This window comes from Patiria miniata, unplaced genomic scaffold (genome assembly GCF_015706575.1).
Source record: "Patiria miniata isolate m_02_andy unplaced genomic scaffold, ASM1570657v1 HiC_scaffold_29, whole genome shotgun sequence".
NCBI lineage: Eukaryota > Metazoa > Echinodermata > Asteroidea > Valvatida > Asterinidae > Patiria > Patiria miniata.
The window spans coordinates 23,478,935-23,498,210 of record NW_024037068.1 but is presented as its reverse complement, the minus strand read 5'-3'; the positions used below and the strand labels follow the sequence as shown (position 1 = coordinate 23,498,210).

The 19,276-nt window shown below is 39.7% G+C and overlaps 1 protein-coding gene across 1 annotated transcript; it reads left to right on the top strand.

The window, feature by feature from the left end:
* Positions 1-7,721: 7,721 nt before the first annotated feature.
* LOC119735373 (fibropellin-3-like) lies at positions 7,722-18,954 on the top strand. Its single transcript, XM_038209071.1, has 8 exons — positions 7,722-7,928; positions 11,171-11,249; positions 13,121-13,246; positions 13,844-14,206; positions 15,440-15,550; positions 15,935-16,048; positions 16,428-16,541; positions 17,342-18,954. Exons 1-8 carry the CDS (start codon positions 7,773-7,775, stop codon positions 17,419-17,421), a joined length of 1,143 nt encoding a protein of 380 aa, XP_038064999.1. The 5' UTR covers positions 7,722-7,772; the 3' UTR covers positions 17,422-18,954.
* Positions 18,955-19,276: the final 322 nt, after the last annotated feature.

The window sequence follows — 19,276 nt, the reverse complement described above, 5'->3', positions numbered from 1 at the left end:
CATGATCACAGTCAAAGGCAAAATGTACCCCTTTCAACTGTGTATTTACAATATTTACAAAATACAAACGAATTTACGAAAGCCCATTAGCGCCACTGCAAGTATATATGTTGCGGATTATTTAATTCGTTATTACGGATTATTAATTCGTTATTACGGATTACTAATTCGTTATAACGGATTATTAATTCGTTATTACGGATTATTTAATTCGTTATTACGGATTACTAATTCGTTATAACGGATTATTTAATTCGTTATTACGGATTATTAATTCGTTATTACGGATTATTAATTCGTTATTACGGATTACTAATTCGTAATAACGGATTATTAATTCGTTATTACGGATTATTTAATTCGTTATTACGGATTACTAATTCGTTATAACGGATTATTTAATTCGTAATTACGGATTATTTAATTCGTTATTACGGATTATTAATTCGTTATTACGAATTACTCATACGTTCTGAGTCATTACTCGGCAAGTATGGCACAGGAGTGCAAACGTTGTATGCAAAGATAGCGCCGCCTAGCGGCGTCATATACATAGGCCCCTGGTCACGTGCTCTCCACGTGTGAGAACATCAGACTTAATTCGTAATAACGAATTAATAATCCGTAATAACGAATTAAATAATCCGTAATAACGAATTAATAATCCGTAATAATGAATTAATAATCCGTAATAACGAATTAAATAATCCGTAATAACGAATTAATAATCTGTTATAACGAATTAATAATCCGTAATAACGAATTAATAATCCGTAATAACGAATTAAATAATCCGTAATAACGAATTAATAATCCGTAATAACGAATTAAATAATCCGTAATAACGAATTAATAATCCGTTATAACGAATTAATAATCAGTAATAACGAATTAAATAATCCGTAATAACGAATTAATAATCCGTAATAACGAATTAGTAATCCGTAATAACGAATTAATAATCCGTAATAACGAATTACATAATCTTTAACATATATACTTGCAGTGGCGCTAATGGGCTTTCGTACGAATTCAATAAAGGGGAAGAGAGTGTTGAGCCAATTAAATTGTCAGCAGCACAAATGGCGTTTACTTTCTCGATAACTGTCGATAATTGCAGTTTGTTACTGGCTTCAATTGACCCGAGAGGTTTAAATTTCATGCATCTAGCGCCAGAATGTTCAATCTGAGAGTTGATCTTCCGTGTAGCAAGCAAACCGTAGATGCATGGCGACTCGTGTATTCATTAATATCATCACAAAGATGACAGGGTTGTCGATACAAGACGGCAGAGTTAAAAACAATTCCTGAGTAAGACTGGTGAATGGCGAGACTGGTGTGTGGGTGAATTTGTAAATAATTCTTTGTATGATTTATTGCTACACAACCTCCGAGAAAAAAATAATGTTTCTTCCTTACTTTGCTCATCAATAAATGTATGATGACAATAATGCATAATGCCGAATTTGTATTGCAATTCATATGGTAATTAAGGCAAAACGCCCTTTTCTGTAAAACATTAAAGTAACGAACAGCCGTTAGGATAAAATCCTTATTGCTTTTCTAGGCCCGATTATGTGCATAACATTGGATTGGCAACAAGCGCATGTTGCTTTTATCGCATCACATTATTGCAGTTTGAGTTGGGTTTAATAACACAACGCATACTTAATTCCCAGGCCTACCAATCTCAGGCTGTCGCCGATATTTAAGAGGCGAAACCGGACAAGATTCCTCCCGTTTCGTTGTGTCACAAATTGACCTGGGTCCTCCCCTATACCGTCTTATACTCAACATGCCCCAGCATCATCAATAAGGCACCCCGACATAATCACAGACAAAGGCAAAATGTACCCTCATCAACTGTGTATTTACAATATTGACACAATACACACGAATTCAATAAAGGGGAAGAGAGTATTGAGCCAACTAAATTGTCAGCAGCACAAATTGGCGTTTTCTTTCTCGATAACTGTCAATAATTGCAGTTTGTTACTGACTTCAATTGACCCGAGAGGTTAAAATTTCATGCATCTAGCGCCAGAATGTTCAATCTGAGAGTTGATCTTCCGTGTAGCAAGCAAACCGTAGATGCATGGCGACTCGTGTATTCATTAATATCATCACAAAGATGACAGGGTTGTCGATACAAGACGGCAGAGTTAAAAACAATTCCGGAGTAAGACTGGTGAATGGCGAGACTGGTGTGTGGGTGAATTTGTAAATAATTCTTTGTATGATTTATTGCTACACAACCTCCGAGAAAAAAATGTTTCTTACTGTGGGAGACCGGAGTATTTTCCCCTTTAACGCATTGGATTGTGCAGACTTCATCGATTTGTGTCCATACTTTTATGAAGTCCCTCTAATGTCAAGCGCATATACACTGTATCTGGGCAGATGCCACTTAACCCATGTAAACAACTGTATCCATTCCCAACCATTAGAATATAGTACCTGCTTTTGCGAGCTTTGGAAAACATTTTGCTTATTAAATGGGAAATTTAGCTTTACATAATTGATTATTAATTCTGCTTGAATAGTTTATGGGGCATATTATAACTTTTGTTAAAGGGAATGTACAACATTTGCTTTTGCTGTAATTTTCAGAAATGGATGGAATTGGGGGGTTGGAAATATTTAGCAAATATAGTTACACTGACTTTCTTGAGGTTTTGGGTTCGAAAATGCTATAAAAACCAAGAAAAACAATCATTTTCCTGTAGTCTGGCTTCCTGACTCCATTTAAGAAGAAACAGAGCAGTTTACATATATTGGGGAATTGTAAGGTCAGGGAACCAGTCTAGCTGGCTTGTACCCGTTCATAGGTGTGTAATCGATTGCAAACAAGTGCGTTGGTCAACTGGGGCCAGTATTTGAAAAAAAGCCTTTTTTTCCAACGCTGATCGGCCGATCAGCGTTGGAAATTGATACAAAAATACCACTTTTCTTGAAAATGACAGTATACCTGGTACCATGATTTTACAGGATGCTTTACACTATCATTCACTAACAGTCCAGCAAGGAATTTCAAAATGATTTGGTAGTTTTATTTTTTGATGTTTGCAAATGTTGTATTTTCCCTTTAATTAAAATAAACATTTAATAAGTGTGGAGTGATAAGTCCGCCCAGCTAGTACGAGTGTGTAACAACTTGTCTGGGTTCTCGCTCTCTCTCTCTGCTCTTCGCTGTCGATGGGCTGAAAGACGTGGAAGGTTGCTGGAAATTACAGGCCAAATTCTTTCCTTTTGGGAGATGATAGGCATCCCCACAGGATGCCAGAAGTAAGTTTATAGTTTATTCCTTCCGATGAGGGAACTTTCAGCTGAATGGCTTGATGATTTAAGCTGGAAAATGTGTGTTTTTTGGGGTGTACGAATGGCTGTTTTTCGTAAATAATGGTGTGTATCGTACACGTGCAACCAACTCGGCCCTATATTGTTTATTGCAGTAGGCGGCTGTGAGTGAGAGCAGGCAGGCTTGGGGGTTTTGTTTTTCTACGATACCGATGTTTTCTACCATGTGCCAATGCTAACTGATGATCAATGAAGACGAACCGAGATAATTAAATGATGAGATAATCAAGTACAAGGTCAGTGAGTGCACTCCAGAGTTGTTATTCCATCCCAAGGGTACACACCCTCAACCCCGAGGTGGAGTCCACACCCCCTCCCTGATATGAGACAACTAGCTCCTATTCCATGACATTACTATTTTTGCGGCTCATCAATAAATGTATGATGACAATAATGCATAATGCCGAATTTGTATTGCAATTCATATGGTAATTAAGGCCAAATGCACTTTTCTGTAAAACTGTAAAGTAACGAACAGCCGTTAGGATAAAATCCTTATTGCTTTTTCAAGGCCCGATTATGTGCATAACATTGGATTAGCAACAAGTGCATGTTGCCTTTATCGCATCACATTATTGCAGTTTGAGTTGGGTTTAATAACACAACGCACACCCTCATCAACTATTTATTTACAATATTTGCACACGAATTCAATAAAGGGGTAGAGAGTGTTAGCCAATTAAATTGCCAAACTATCATGCAACACACGGCAGCCACCAATGGCAAGTTTCCTATGCTTGCCATAAAATGACCAGTATATGGTGACACTGGATGACCTTTGACCTTAACTTGCAAACATCCCATATTTGACTCTCAACAGGATTGTAATTGACCGTGTTCCACTTCACATTTTAAAAGGTGGATTTTAAAAAGAGTGGGTGCGGACACATCTCTTTTTTAAGTGCGTTATAATAGAAACGGAATGGAGATTCGGGAAAATTGTGCATGAGTTTTGGTGTGTTTTTTCTTCTCAAAATGTATAGTATAGTCACTGAGCTAACACTATGTTGAGAGTGTGAGATGGTATAGGGGAGGACCAGGTCAATTTGTGACACAACGAAACGGGAGGAATCTTGTCCGGTTTCGCCTCTTAAATATCGGCGACAGCCTGAGATTGGTAGGCCTGTTGCATCCTCACAGGATGCAACTTCACGCTTCATTGACTTCGCCTTTTGCTACTTAAGTATTCACTTTCTTAGAGTTTAGGCACTCTCCTGAAGACGGTCAGAGCATACTGACCGGAACGTCGAGTTTATACCTCTGGTTCTTTTCAGAAACATTCTCTTAGTTGAGAAATTATTCGCACATGGTGTATCCGCAAACCTTTCATTCTTTACTTGTTATGCATTTCCCGTGCCATTTGCGAGTTTCACCCCGAAAAATGTATTCCTTTTCTAAATGGCTGTTTTCCAAGCAGAACAAAAGTTATTTGTACTTGGCATTTATTTCTTGGGTACCTTATCGCGTTGTGAGCGCCTACTTCGTCCAATCGGTTCGCATTGATCCCAACTTTTCAATGTATAACCTTAACCAAAGAGGGATCTTTCTACCGTAATTAATCTGATGATACACTGCTTGCGATTGGATGGGTTCAGAGAGGGGTTTCATGCAATGTTCTTCTGTTGTTTCATTAAGGTAGAACCTAGAGAAACTGAAATTGAACTGACTGCACATGACCATCAATAAGGATGAGTGCCACCACCCAATATACACCAATGACGGCACCCAACTTAGAGAGGTCAGTGCTTTCAGGTACCTTTGGTCTTACGACTTCTTCACTGGCAAAGGAAAAGCTTTGAGTGCCTGTAACAAGCTTCATAAAATATGGCAATCAAGTATAGCACAATCGACACAGCTGGCCTTCTTCAGAGCCTGTGTGGAGAGCATTCTTCTCTATGGAGCCGAAACCTGGACCATGAAGAAAGAGCTTCAAGATCGCCTTGATGGCACATACACCAGGCTTCTTACGAGGGTGCAGAACATCTCATGGCGTGAGAACAGGTTTAAAGAACATATTTACGGATACATTCCACCTATCTCTGCTATTGTTGCTCAACGACGAGTTCGCTTTGCTGGCCACTGCTACCGTGCTGTAAACCAGGTCATATCTGATGTATTATGTTGAAGACTTCCATGCCCTAATAGAGGACGAAGACATTTCAACTACATTTATGTGATTGGCAGAGACACCCAATGTGAAATTGAAGACCTTCCGTACATCATGAGGGATAAAGACACCTGGCGTGTCGTTGTTAACGAGATCTCGGTTGCGACCGCTAGAGGATGATGCAAATGAGAATACAGTTGCTGAAACTGGTTTGTTAATATAATACACCTCTTATGACGTAGCCAATGTTTGCCTGCAAAAACGTAGAATATATTTCCTTGGGGGGGGGGGGGGGTTGAGAATTACTAGAAAGTGTTAGTACAGTATTGGTAGTGGCCAATCAAGAGGCCAATCGGGCAGATTGTGAAGTATACACTACCGAATCATTGTGCTGAATTTGATGCTTGTATCATCATTTGCACAACTGCAAAGTTGATGTTATCTACTCCACTATTAGGGGAAACGCACAGTATTTTAAAACTTTGCGTTACTGGCATCCTGAACTTTTATGAGGTTGAATTTTCATCAGAAGCTGTCTCACACGGTCACACGGTTGACCAAAAATGTTGACAAAGCTCCAACTGGACACTCAGGAAGATCTGGTAAGGCTAGTGCTGCCGCTCCTGAAAACAAAACAAAACAAACCAATGTTTAATGATGCTTTTGAGCAGTTGGTGAAGGCATGTCGATTATCCAAACTCAAAACCGATGGAGTGGGAGTTTGTTTGTCATTTGAATTCATCCATGATCAGAATCTTTAGGATTTTCATGCCATTTAACAGATTGTTTTTGATATATATTTTACGCTTTGCCCGACACAGACGTTTAAAATACCTTCTAGCAACCTTGAATTATTCAGTAGGAACGCATTCACAACTGAATCGACTACAGAGTAAAACACATCAACTGCATCATTGACTTTCAAAAGAATCTATAACATTCCAAGCAAAATTGCAAAATGTGTTCCGCATGAGCAGCCAATCGGCCATGGCAAAATGGTAAACAATTTTGTTATTCTTTGTACTGCAAAGGCTTGTCTCTAGATCAAAATCAACAAGTAGAGATTCATGATCAGATTGAAAACACTTTTCACCAATGCTAATATAGCAGTTGAGACAAAACTGATCACTACATAGGATTCAATTAAAAGTATTATCCACACGGGTGCCATTGGTGGTGAGTTGCACGAGGGAAAACATAATTTGATCACAAAAAGGGTGTTATTAGTATTGTTTTTGGCTAAAACATATGGACCATCCACATACCATTTAAAATCAGAAAGGTTAAAATCCCCTAGTAAAAACATATCCTGACTGTTGTATTGTACTAGAATTGACTCAAGAGATTGACGTAATAAGTTCAATGAGTCTTTGCTGTCATTTGGTGGCCGATAACAAGTATGTCATTTCTTTCTCGAAGAAACTGCAGGATCTATCCATATATCAGTTTGCTATCTTCATTTTCAAACTCATGGAGCCGTTTTGACATATTTGTATAGTTTACAAATATTAGAAGTCATTGGTGGTTCATGCGGTTGTTTCTTTCACCGCCCGGCAAACATGTACCAAGGCGATAAAGAACAATTCCTGATCCTTTTATTGTATTTTATAAAAAATGACAGAAATGAAGACAGGATCCACTATGATATGAGTAAATGCCGGAAAGGGGTCAGAAGAAAAAAAGCTTCAGAAATAAGGATGGTAAAAGATCAGAACAAACGGCAAGGATGGATAATACCCCCCTTAACCCCCCCCCCCCCCCGCCCCCGCTGGCTACACCTATGGACTATACCGAAATCAGGATCGGTTATGGTTAAACGTCGGGCGCGAATTTTACATTTAATACTGAACTGGAGATTTGATAGAGATTTCTCTAGTTCTATTACTGTAACAGAATTTTTTTTAATTTTCCAATGGCGATTTTATCTCTCATAAAGATACGTCCATTTTTTTTAAAAAGGTTTACGTTGCACGTCTACAAACAGAGAAATCACTTACCAAGAAAAATCTCTGTTTCGGAATTAAATGCCAAAGTTGCATGCCATAGTCAAAGTTGTATGACAGCTAGTTTATGAATAACATACATCGCTTCATATGAACCCCATTGATACCTCCCTGTACTCGGGATGAACTCTTCCAGAGTGGCGATATGAAAGGGGGCCGTTTACGGTAGACCAATCAAGCAAGTCTGTCAGCCCCGTGATCTGTTATGTTTGACTGGACACAATGGATTCGATTCGAATAGGAAAAAAAAACGTGAATAAAAGGCATGACAATATGGAAGTACAACATCAGTGGGTGTATGACGCATGATTCAGGCCCATCCCCAGCAACTACAACCGCCTGCAGGAAGCAGTTACTTTCATATCCCGGCGAACTTTCATCGTGCAAGGATGATCCGTCTGCTCCTTCTGGTGGTGGCGTTAGGCCATGCAATTTCGGCTTTACCTCATGCTCAGAGATCGGTGAGTTTTGCCATAGTGTACGTTTTAACGGCATATATATAGGTTCATTTGCATTTATCCCAAAAGTAGCCTACCGAAGTATTATATAAAACGTACTTCGATGAAAGGTCGCACTGGTATTGAACACCCCTTGAAATCATTTCCGTCTGATTGCCTGTCATTTCGACGAAATCTAGAAATGTAAGTGATTTCCAACAATCAGTCAATAATTATTGATTGATTTACAGCAATAAAGACTGCTATATATATCTGTCGACCGACGTCACTGCCAACAGATTGTCATGTGCATCCGCAGTTTGGGAGTATTGTTGATGTACCCTAACGTGGCGCGGCCCCCAACGTGGCTCACTTTGATTTTTCGCCCGTAGCTCCTAGGAAATTTCACAGAAAGGAAAATTTCACCAAGTTCTCAACACTCCTGTTCATAAATTGCGAGTTTATCTACCCGTTACAAAGTTAGAAGAAAAATTCATTTTGGCGTGATTTTCTGATTTTATTTTGAAGTGCAAAGTGAACCCTTTGAAAATGCCCCGAAAAATAAGAAAAAAAAATTCTGACAAACTTCTGGTTGGGTATGTAAGTGGAGATAATAATGGTTTATCAGAATCTATCAACTTTACAGGAATTCTTAAATGTTAATTATTTTGTAAATTTTTGAGATTTATTCAAGTGCGCCACGTTAGGGAACACTCCACCAATTTGTGCCCAAATTCCGGACGCCACCGTTTTTGAATTTTGGATTAAATTTCATGAAACCGAAATTGTTCACAGAGGTTAAATAGCAAGCATTAATAAGGTCAAAGTACCAGTATTTCACTGCATAAATTTGAGGTTTGTCACCAAAGCGGTTTGGCAACACTACACGAGGAAAGTCGGGTAAACGTCGAAGTGCGCCACGTTAGGGAACACCACCATACAATTTTCGTGACGCGCATCGGCTGTGCTGTACTTCGAAGAAATTTGGAGCAACATGCGCGCGTATTTAGAAAATTTTGCCATGGAGTATACCGAAGTAAACACGTCACGCGCACAAAAAGTGTGTAAAAGACATTAGCGTGTGATTCAGCCCGAGAACCAACACGCGCGCGTACTCCATTCGTTTGCACTACACTTTCTGGTTCTAAATGACGTCACGCTTCGGTACTCCATAGCTATAAAATAGAAAGACTAGATCGGCATCGCGTACATATACGCCCCCATTCACTGTGCGATAATGTGCGCCACTTGTGTGGTCTCTCGTGGATGCGGAAAAAAAATAACATACAGTCATACTGCTAAAATGTATCTGTCCTCCATGCAGCACGTGACCTGCTCTTCGCGCACCGAATATAAACGCGCTGCGCACACACGTGCCGCTTTCCGTTTCGGTTACGATAATTATATTTTCTGCAAACTTATAAACCTATAAACCTTTTATATTTTGCAGGCCATTTACTCAAAAGCACATGGTTCTCAGTCAAAGCGTTCGCTTAATTTTTATTCATACAGATGCGAGTAAATACTAAAACAATTGGTAGTAAATGCAAATGCCAGTTTGTATTCATACAAACTATGGTATTATTTGTACTTCATGAACTTTGTTAATTTTAATTTTTCGCGATTAACATTAATAAATGCAGTAATTTTGCTTGCGCTGCATGTGCTTTTATATTTTGAAGGTAGCCCCAGCCCAGCCTTCAAAAATGACAAGTAAATATTTCAGAAATGAAGCATTGACTTCTTTTTATTCATAATAAGCAAACGCTTAAAGACCCTAGAAGCCCTAGACCCTAGAAGCCCTAGAAGCCCTAGACCCTAGAAGCCCTAGGCCTTAGAAGCCCTAGGCCCTAGTGTAGCAAAAGCTAATTATTTTCAGATTTTAGCAAATGTTTTTTTAGTAAAAGCGTTTGCTTAATTTTCATTCATACAGATGCGACTAAATGTTTAAAAAGTAAATGCCATGTTTTATTCAATGAATATGGTATCATTTGCACTTTATGAACGTTGTAAATATTAATTTTTCGCGATTAACATTAATACATACAGTAGTTTTGCTGTAAAAAGTACCCATTGAAATAGTCCCACTTTGCCCAGGTTTACTAACAGCACAATGTAGGAATATTACCTATGGGTAACTTTAATATCCCTTATCAACATCAAATTCAATCACAATTGACCAACATTCTCACTTTGCTTGGGTTCGGTAGTAGCGCAACGTGGGAATATTACCCATGTGTTATTTCAACACCCCAAACCTACCTAGAAAAGAACATCCAAATTGACCCAAATTCCCACTTTGCCCCGGTTCGATCAGTAGTAGAGCGATGTAAGAATATAACCTATGGGTATTTTCAACACCACTTGACAATCCGTGACCCCATGACAGTCATAAAAGTACGTTGAAAATTTCGTACATTATTTTGTCAATATATAAGTTTTGGATGTATTCCTACTTTGCCGGGCAGTATTGGAATTCCCACATTGCCCAGCAAGACAAAATGGGAATTCCAACTTTGCGCGGATTCCCATGCACTTGGGCCCCAAAACAGTCTCCGGTTTCTGGTATGCACGCGCGTCGCCGTAGCCATGCGCGTCGGCAAAATGAAAAAGTTTTTTTTCAATGTAAGATGATGTCTCAAAACCGCCAAACTCACTGGTTTGACTTGAATCCTGCTGGGGCACAATTTTAACGTGTTTTTAGATGGGTTCACGATCGAGTATAAGCTTTACGTAGCCTCTCAGGACTCTATTATATTTCCACTAAATTTACTTTGGCACCATTTGCAGTAATCAGCCGACATTATTTTGAGGAAAAAATACAGTAACCAAAAAAAAAAAAAAAAAAAAAAAAAAAGCCGCGTCGCCACACCACTTTTGGGGCAAGCTCCATACCAGAAACCGGAGACTTTGTTTGGCCTTATCTGTGAATACTGCTTATTTGCATCGTTAACCAAACACAATTCCTGTATCCGAGAGATATAGAAAGATAAGGGCCTCAGCCAAATATTTTGTTTAGAGTTATTCTCTAGATTTCGTCCATTGTATGTGGGAATATGCTGGCAAGTTTGTAAGAAAACACTGACCGTGGACTAAGGCCTTGTGATAAGTCACTTTGAATATGCAGTTATGTAATTATACTCCTAACTGTTCGGGTAATGATCTAAAAAAAAAAACACCCCCCCCCCCAAAAAAAAAAAAAAAACCCAACCTTTAGCGTATTGCCTGTTTTTCGTGCAAAAATGTATCTGTTTTTTGCTTTTTAGAGCAAGATATATCATGACATGGAACTGTTGGAACGACTTTTGGAGCTATACAACTCGAAGGATAAACTTGAATCAAGAGGTAACATTTTTTTTTATACAAGGCTTAGAATATCTGCCTTTACTTCAGCCATGTTTTAAAATTATACCAACGGGCCTGGTATGAAAGAAGAAGAAAGAAAGAAGAAGAAATAATTTGTGAAAAAAAGACAATGCTTGCTAGTTGGCCCCATAAAGGTGTTATGCAATTGAAGAAAAAGTGGCCATTAACAAGATCATGATCCGGGTGCTGTCGTGAAAGCAGGGACCCGGACAGGACCATTGACTATCAACAGCCAGTGCGGTTAACCGGTCATATAGTCCTGCTAACAAGGCCGTCACTGTCTACCTCGATTGCAACCCTCCAATAAAGTCTGATACCCTTCTCATAACCATTCCTCGCCCTGATAGCCTTTTGATGCTGTGTGCGGTTAGAGTGAATGAGCTTCCCATGGAGAAATGCAGCCAAGGATGATAAGGCCAAAAAAAAAAAGTCTCCGGTTTCTGGTATGCGCGCGCGTCGCCGTAGCCATGCGCGTCGGCAAAATGAAAAAGTTTTTTTTTCAATGAAAGATGATGTCTCAAAACCGCCAAACTCACTGGTTTGACTGGAATTCTGCTGCTGCACAATTTCAACGTGTTTTTAGATGGGGTTATGATCGAGAATAAGCTTTATGTGGCCTCTCTGGACTCCCATATATTTGTACTAAGTTTAGTCGGGCACCATTTGCAGTCATCAGCCGACATTTTAAGCAAAAAAGTCGGGTAAAAAAAAAAAAAAAGCCGCGTCGCCGCACCACTCTTTGGACAAGCTCCATACCAGAAACCGGAGACTTTTTTTTTTGGCCTAACGGATTCTTGTTTCGTTATTTAAGCCCTCCTAAACATTATTGTTTACTTGCGATACACTTGATTACGCTTTGTGTCATTATGTCAGCCCACAAAAAAATATTTGTGTTCCAGCTGCAAACCACGCCTTTTAGAAATGCATATACTCAATTGTGCAGTGTTAATGCAGTTGGAATTTTGAGAAAAAAAAATTCATTGAGGCAGATGACTATTAATATAGTCTATGTCAACTATACACGATGTATTCACAACCGTCGCGTGTCTGGCTACCTATTGGTCAGATGGGACAGAATCATAAGTCCGACGCCTCAAATGGTCCGAAATTTCGGACTTATGAGGCGTCGGACTTATGTGGTTTAAAATTGATTTATTCAGCCTCATAGGTCCGACGCCTCATAAGTCCGGACTTACGAGGCGTCGGAGCAATGAGGCGTCGGACTTAAGGGCCTTTATTTGGTTATAGGGGATGCGATTTTGTCGGACTAAGGCGTCTGACCTATGAGGCGTCGGACTTAATGCGCGGACCCCGACTAGGGGCAGGCGGACACGCTGGCTGTATGTAGGCGGTAGGCAGTAAGGATGGTAGGATGGTTGGCTTGCTTGTTGGTTGGCTGGGTAGCCCAAATGTCTTGCTTACTTGGCAGTTTGTATGGCTGACTGGTTGATCTGGCTGAGTGACTGCCTGGCTGATTTGTGTGTAATGGAGGCGGGTTTGCTAAATAGCTTGTCGATTGAAAATCTAGCTGCTTGGCTGCCTGGCTGGCATAATTGCTGACAATACCAGCTGGCAGGCTGGTTTGTTGGATGATTGGGATATATTCTCTCGGTCTCTTTCATTCGGGAAGGGGTAGGGACCATTGGATCATTCAGACCTTCTTAATGAATTAGTTTACCGAGATTCTAATGCCTTGGATGCAGGGGGAATCGTACACATCGTGAACATGTTATAGTGGTAGTATTAGTGGTTTGATTGAGTTCCTCTCTTATTTTTCAATCAATTTTTTTTTTATGATTACAAAGTTGTTAAAGATGTTCAAACCTTTATTTTCCCTGTGTTCCTACCAGATGCTAGTCTTGGCTGTAGTCCAAACCCGTGCTTAAACGCAGAATGTGTACTTGGACCAGATGGGCAAGCATTCTGTGAATGCTCTGGTGGACAAAATGGCGCATTCTGTAACGCGTCGTCCATCGGTAAGTAAGATGATCTGAAGAATATTGAAGGCACAATATTCGGTTGCCTGTTCAATTTGTTATATTTTTTATTTTTAACCTGTGACCCCTTGCATATATGGTTGGGGTTGGTGGACAAACAAGTGCTAACTCGAGAGAGATGAAAATATGTTAGTGGTCACTTATGATATCGATCAGAAATGTCACACGAAACAACAATACAAATCCATATATACTGGACCAAAACATAGTGTCGATCAGTCTATTTCCGACACCTTGGCGACGGTCACCATGTCTCTACCAAAATTCGGCGGACAAAATACTTTGAGTTATGTTGAATCTCGTTGCATTATAGACACTTCTTTCGTGGTTCACCTTCTTGCATCTATACCTTTTCCCGAACCGATTCCCTGAGGTCACATCTATGAGCGAATGAGGGCGTTGTTTAGACGACATAAGCTGAGAAATACATTCATGTTTTTATAGCAACTCATGTGTGAATTCATGTCTGAATCCCCTCAAATGGCGTCGCCATAGCGCCCTCTACCGCTCTCTTACACGTTTGCTTACATTGTTTGTTGATTATTCATTTTTTATTTTTTTGTAAAACCAATCAAGGGGTAAACTGCGAGCCAAGCTCTGACGGCGATCGCTACATCTACGATCAGTATGGGGGTTACATACAGTCGCCGGGGTACCCTGAACCGTACGGAATCCAACAACGATGTCCTTACATCATCGGATTTCCTGGTGCAGAGAGGATCGAGATCAGATTTGAAAATGTAGATATTGATTTTAGCGGAGCGAATTACCTAGGCTACCAGCCCGGTGGTACAATAGATTTTGCGAGTGAGTATGTGAGACTTGAAAGCCTTCCCAGTGAGACGATTGTGGTGAATGACAGCAAAGTGTCGGTCTTCTTCCAGACTACTTACGCCAACCCTTCCCAGAAAAAGGGATTTAGAATGCACTTCAGAATCTGTAAGTAAACGAAATCATTTGCATTCTGTTTTTTTTTGGGCTGGAATTTTAACCGTTTTGACAACTCAGATTGTTGGGGTCTTTTCCGCACAGATGCGAACAAGCCTTGGTTTGTGTTCTTTTATTCTTTCTTTTAGTTTTTAACCCAAGTACCACAGACTGTGTAAAGTACTTTTTCCGGAACATTTTTTAGACATTAAAAAAACTCATACATCCGTAAAACGTAACCCTCGTGCTGTCTGAACAGTCACAGACAGTCAGAAAAATCACTCCTTTTTCCTGCCATGCCCTTTACACAGGCCAGTCACCAACAGTCAGGTCATATTTCAAGTAAGCACTGTGACTAGTCAAATTCAGTCAACAGACAAAAGCAGACAAGTGGTATGCACAGCTGGCTTATCAATCACCTACAGTCAAAGCATACCGGTAGCTGTATCAAAACAGCCAGTCAATCCTGCTTTACATAGGCTGGGAGCTCCAAACTGTTCAAAACAGTCACTTGATTGATTTTGACTGAAAATACAACTTTGCACATAATGTATGTTTGCATAGGAGGGTTAATGTTAACAAAACCCAAACCTATAGTGAAGTCGTGTCTCAAGTAATAACGTGTTGATGACATCATCACGGGTACCGTTTTTAATAAGTGACGTCATCGCATAAAAAGTTATATATCTACAGAAACACAGGTTAGATTAGTTTGAAACTTGGTGTGTACATGGACAAGGACATGTTATAGGTACAAATTGAGTTCAACAAGCGATTTTTTTAACACATAAGGAAATGTCCCATCGTCAAGAAATTTGGTTTATAATCAAAAATAGTTACCAGTATACTAACTATGAAATAACTTCATTATGTCATGATAAAGAAAACCCTAATTTTTTAAGTCATTATGTGTTCGGTTGTTTACTTACCAAATTTGACCGAACCTGGCACTAAGCCCACCTAGAAAGGAGCACCATACACAAAGTCATGGCTGAAACACAAATATGGCAGGTGTGGTATCGTCTTATTTGGCAAACATTTCGTGTAATGCAGGAAAAAAGGATGTCGCAGTTTCTTTATTAGCACGGTAGGGTAGAAATGCAGGCTTTTATGAGTATTCTCTCCATTATAAACATTCTCTTTTGGGTCAGGCTGCTCGAAAATCTCATCTATATGAATATTTCATTCTCAAAACAGTTGAATCACTTTATAGAACAGTTTGCCTTTTTGGCTCTATCTTTGCAGACGTTGATGAATGCCGCAGCAGTCCTTGTCAGAATGGCGTCTGTTTTGACGAAGTAGACGGTTTCGGCTGTGAATGCTCCCCGGGCTACGAGGGTACCTTATGCGAGATTAGTAAGTTTTTGTCAATTCGTAAAAGACAGGCAGTTCTATCTCTGATACTTAATTTTGTTTGAATGTGAGAGCAGTCCTTGCCAGAATGGCGTCTGCCATGACGAAGTGAACAGTTTCAGTTGTGAATGCTCCCTAGGATAAGAGGGTACCTTATGCGAGACCAGTAAGTTAATTGACAACTCCTCCATTATTTTGAACAAAAACTGCTATGCCATTGCAGGGTTCAGTCTGTCATATACGACGTCATTCTCGTGCAAAGGCGATGCAATAATCTCTGAGCTAAAATGAAACTAGCCAGGGTAGGTAACTTAAGTTTTGTATTCTGTCAGATTACTGGAAATAAAGCTGTAAATATGATTTCTTTCCCTTTTGTTCCTTTGACAGATACCGATGATTGTGCAATCGACCCTTGCCAGAACGGAGGTGTTTGTGTTGACGACGTGAATGGTTTCAGTTGTCAATGTTCCCTTGGCTACGCTGGTGACCAATGCGAGACTAGTAAGTGATACTATCGTATAGCTCTTATTGACCTTCATTATGTGCCCAACTCTACAATAGTCAAATTAGGTTTAACCCTTCACCGACGTTTTAAACACTGTATACTCAGTGTGTTACCTCCCGAGTGAAAGTTGAAAAAAAAAACACTCGGGTGGGACTCGAACCCACGACCTCCTGCTTTCTAGTGCAGATGTCTTACCACTCGACCACCGAGCTAACGGGATCGGTTGGCTGGTTCAAATCTGATGTACATAGCAGCGAGTACCGCATAAACTATTATAAGATGGAATTTTGCGTCGGGGTGATATAAATCACAATAGTCCCTAGAAGATTTCAAGTACAAGAGATCAGTGAAATACTTCCATGCATTTTGTTCCAGATATTAACGAGTGTGGCAGCAATCCATGTCTGAATGGTGCCGAGTGCGTGGATGGTGTCAATGAGTTCTCCTGCACGTGTACTGCTGGGTTTCGTGGCGTTCTTTGTAAAACCGGTAATTCTGTGAATTTACTCGCATCGATTTGATCGGAAAGTTCAATTAGTCGTTAGCTTTTGAACTTTATCATCTTGACATAGTATTTCGTATTTCGAGTTGAACATTCACGCTGCAGGAATGTTGCTTTTCTATTTGGGGAAATCAATTGCGCAATACCTGATAAGCAACATAAATAATTTCAATTAATCATTTTCTTTTCGATTGTTCTTTGCTTCGGTAGACACCGAAACAGCTCTTGTTTTCGTTGAGATTTTGTTTCTTTTTCCTTATTTTTCGGACATTTTGTCCATAGGGTTTGTACACGTTTTTCGTCCACCAGTACACTTTGCCACTGTATAGAATCCGATCGTTTTCAGACTAATCACATACTAAAACCACCACCCACAGGTGGTCCTGGAAGATTTTCGTCATCATGACGTCATCACGTGTCATGTGACGTCATTATGAAAGTGCATTTTTCAAGGGCCTATATCTAGAAAACTACAAGCCCGATTCCAATGAAACTTGGAAGGCAGACATAGCGGGATGTGTTGTAGATGAGAATTGAGGTGACGTCATGATGACGTCATCATGTTGATTTTTATTAAATTTCCTGAGAAAATAACCGGTCTACATTTCAGCACGCCTCCCAGAAAAAAAATTCCGGATCCACCTTGCTAGCCCCCCAAAAATATTGGCTCTAGAACCGCGCCTGACCCCCTTGTCACTTTCTTTGGATGTTACTTGAAATAGCTTTTCGATTTTGGTGATTCGCAATGAATTTATCATTTCTTTCTTGTTTGTGTTATTTTTTTAAGAGAATGATGACGAGGAGGGGGAGGAGCAAGAAGAGGAAGAAGACGAAGGATCATCTGACGAGGATGATGATGATGATTAGGAGGAGGAGGATTAGGAAGAAAGGAGGAAGAAAGGCGAAGAGCTTTTAAGAGCATTGTATTTTTGGAAAACCAAGGAAAATTATCAAGCGATATAACTCATGTCATCGTCATTTTCAAGTGAAATGATTTTGCGACGACAATCTAAATTGATATATGATTCCCTTTATCCTCAGCAAATGATTTTGCCTATACACAGCGTTCAAGTTGATAGGGTGTTCAACGAATGATACGTTTACTTTTTAGTGTAACAAAAGTTTCATTGGCTCGTTTGGTGTTTACATTGGGACTTTTCTGTTGATATATAATTGATACAGTCATATATAGCCTTGACGTATAAAGTCACCCGGTATCTCGTATTTTGAGCACAATGATGGAACGGTCGATGGTTGTTCTGGTTTATTTAGTTGTGGCCGTACCGTAAGTCTGATGCCTCATAAGTCCAACATTTCGGAATTATGAAGCATCGGATTTATGAGGCATCTGACTTTCGGACAATTTTAGTATTCGGCCTCATGGCTCCCACGCCTCATATAAGTCCGACGTCGGACAAACGAGGCGTCGGACTTATGAGGCGTCGGAGCTATGGACGGTTACAAAGAAAGGTTCATTTTGACCGACAAGGCAAGAACAAGTTTCCAGTGGTTTTTGAACCCATTGTACCAGGACTCGGACAATTATGGACCAAACTACACGCCCGGCTCTCAGTGGGTTTAATATCAGTGGTGCCCCCCCCCCGGGTTCATGAGCAAATGTGTAATCTCTAACTGTAACAGTTGGTGGCGGTAACATTCTGACATTTTACGCGATGTTTGTATTTACATGTATTAAGAATGGCTGTCGGACAAACGAGGCGTTGGACTTATGAGACGCCGGACTTATGGACCGAAATGAAAGTAAATTTAATTATCGGACCTACGAGGCGTCGGACCTATGAGGCGTCAGGCCTATGGGGCGTGGGAACTATGGGGCGTCGGGCCTATGAGGAGTCGGTCTGATGGGTCTTTATTTGGTTGGGGATGAGATTTTATCGAACTTATGCACGTACCCTGCATTCAGCAACGTGCTTCTGACTAAAATAATGAACACCCTTACGTCGCACTGTTTGAGAATTAGAAATAAGTATTAATGGTTTGTATCAAGTATATATTGACGTGCATAACGGGACTCAGAGATTTACAGTGTACCATGATAAATACAAGAGCACAATTGAAAGGAAACATTATAGATAAAAATGATATGGTCACTGGCTCCCAGAATGCATGGCGATAAACTCTCAATGACGTCATTACCTTTCCTTTGTGACAATAATTGTTGTGTTTACCAACTTATAGCTTTTTTATCCTTGATTATCGGTGGCAGATTATAAGGTGTTTTTATGACCAATTGGCTTTATTTTACCAACTTATATGTTGAATTGATTTAATTTGATTAATGGTGGTGGATGAATTATAACCTTTGAGTTCGATTAAAAGAGTGACATTAATAAAAAAAAATTCCAAGTATACTCAGTGCTAACTGCTAGCAAACTATAATCGAAGAGCATTTTTTGTTTCTGTACGTATTTGTCCGTCTTTACCTTTTAATTTCAGCATTAAAGCATTTAAAGTTCTTCATGAGTGCGAAAGCGCCCTCCTTAAAAATAATAATATTAATAAAGACCGATGTTGGCATATTCTTCGGTACACCTATTTAAAGCCTCACCCATCCGACCCCAAAAACAGGGAAATGAGGAGTCGTATTCCAAATTAGAAACAGCCCAAAGACCAACAAAAAAGCTTCATATTATTTACAAATAATGTTTAGTCTTTGTAACGAGGATACATACAGTCTTGCAACATTTGTTTTTGATGTAAT

Excerpts from the sequence above, each read along its gene's own strand:
- LOC119735373 (XM_038209071.1), top strand. The coding sequence starts at position 7,773 with ATGATTCAGGCCCATCCCCAGCAACTACAACCGCCTGCAGGAAGCAGT. Across the intron at positions 11,250-13,120 it reads GGATAAACTTGAATCAAGAG|ATGCTAGTCTTGGCTGTAGT; the intron begins GTAACATTTTTT and ends TGTTCCTACCAG. Across the intron at positions 13,247-13,843 it reads CTGTAACGCGTCGTCCATCG|GGGTAAACTGCGAGCCAAGC; the intron begins GTAAGTAAGATG and ends AAACCAATCAAG.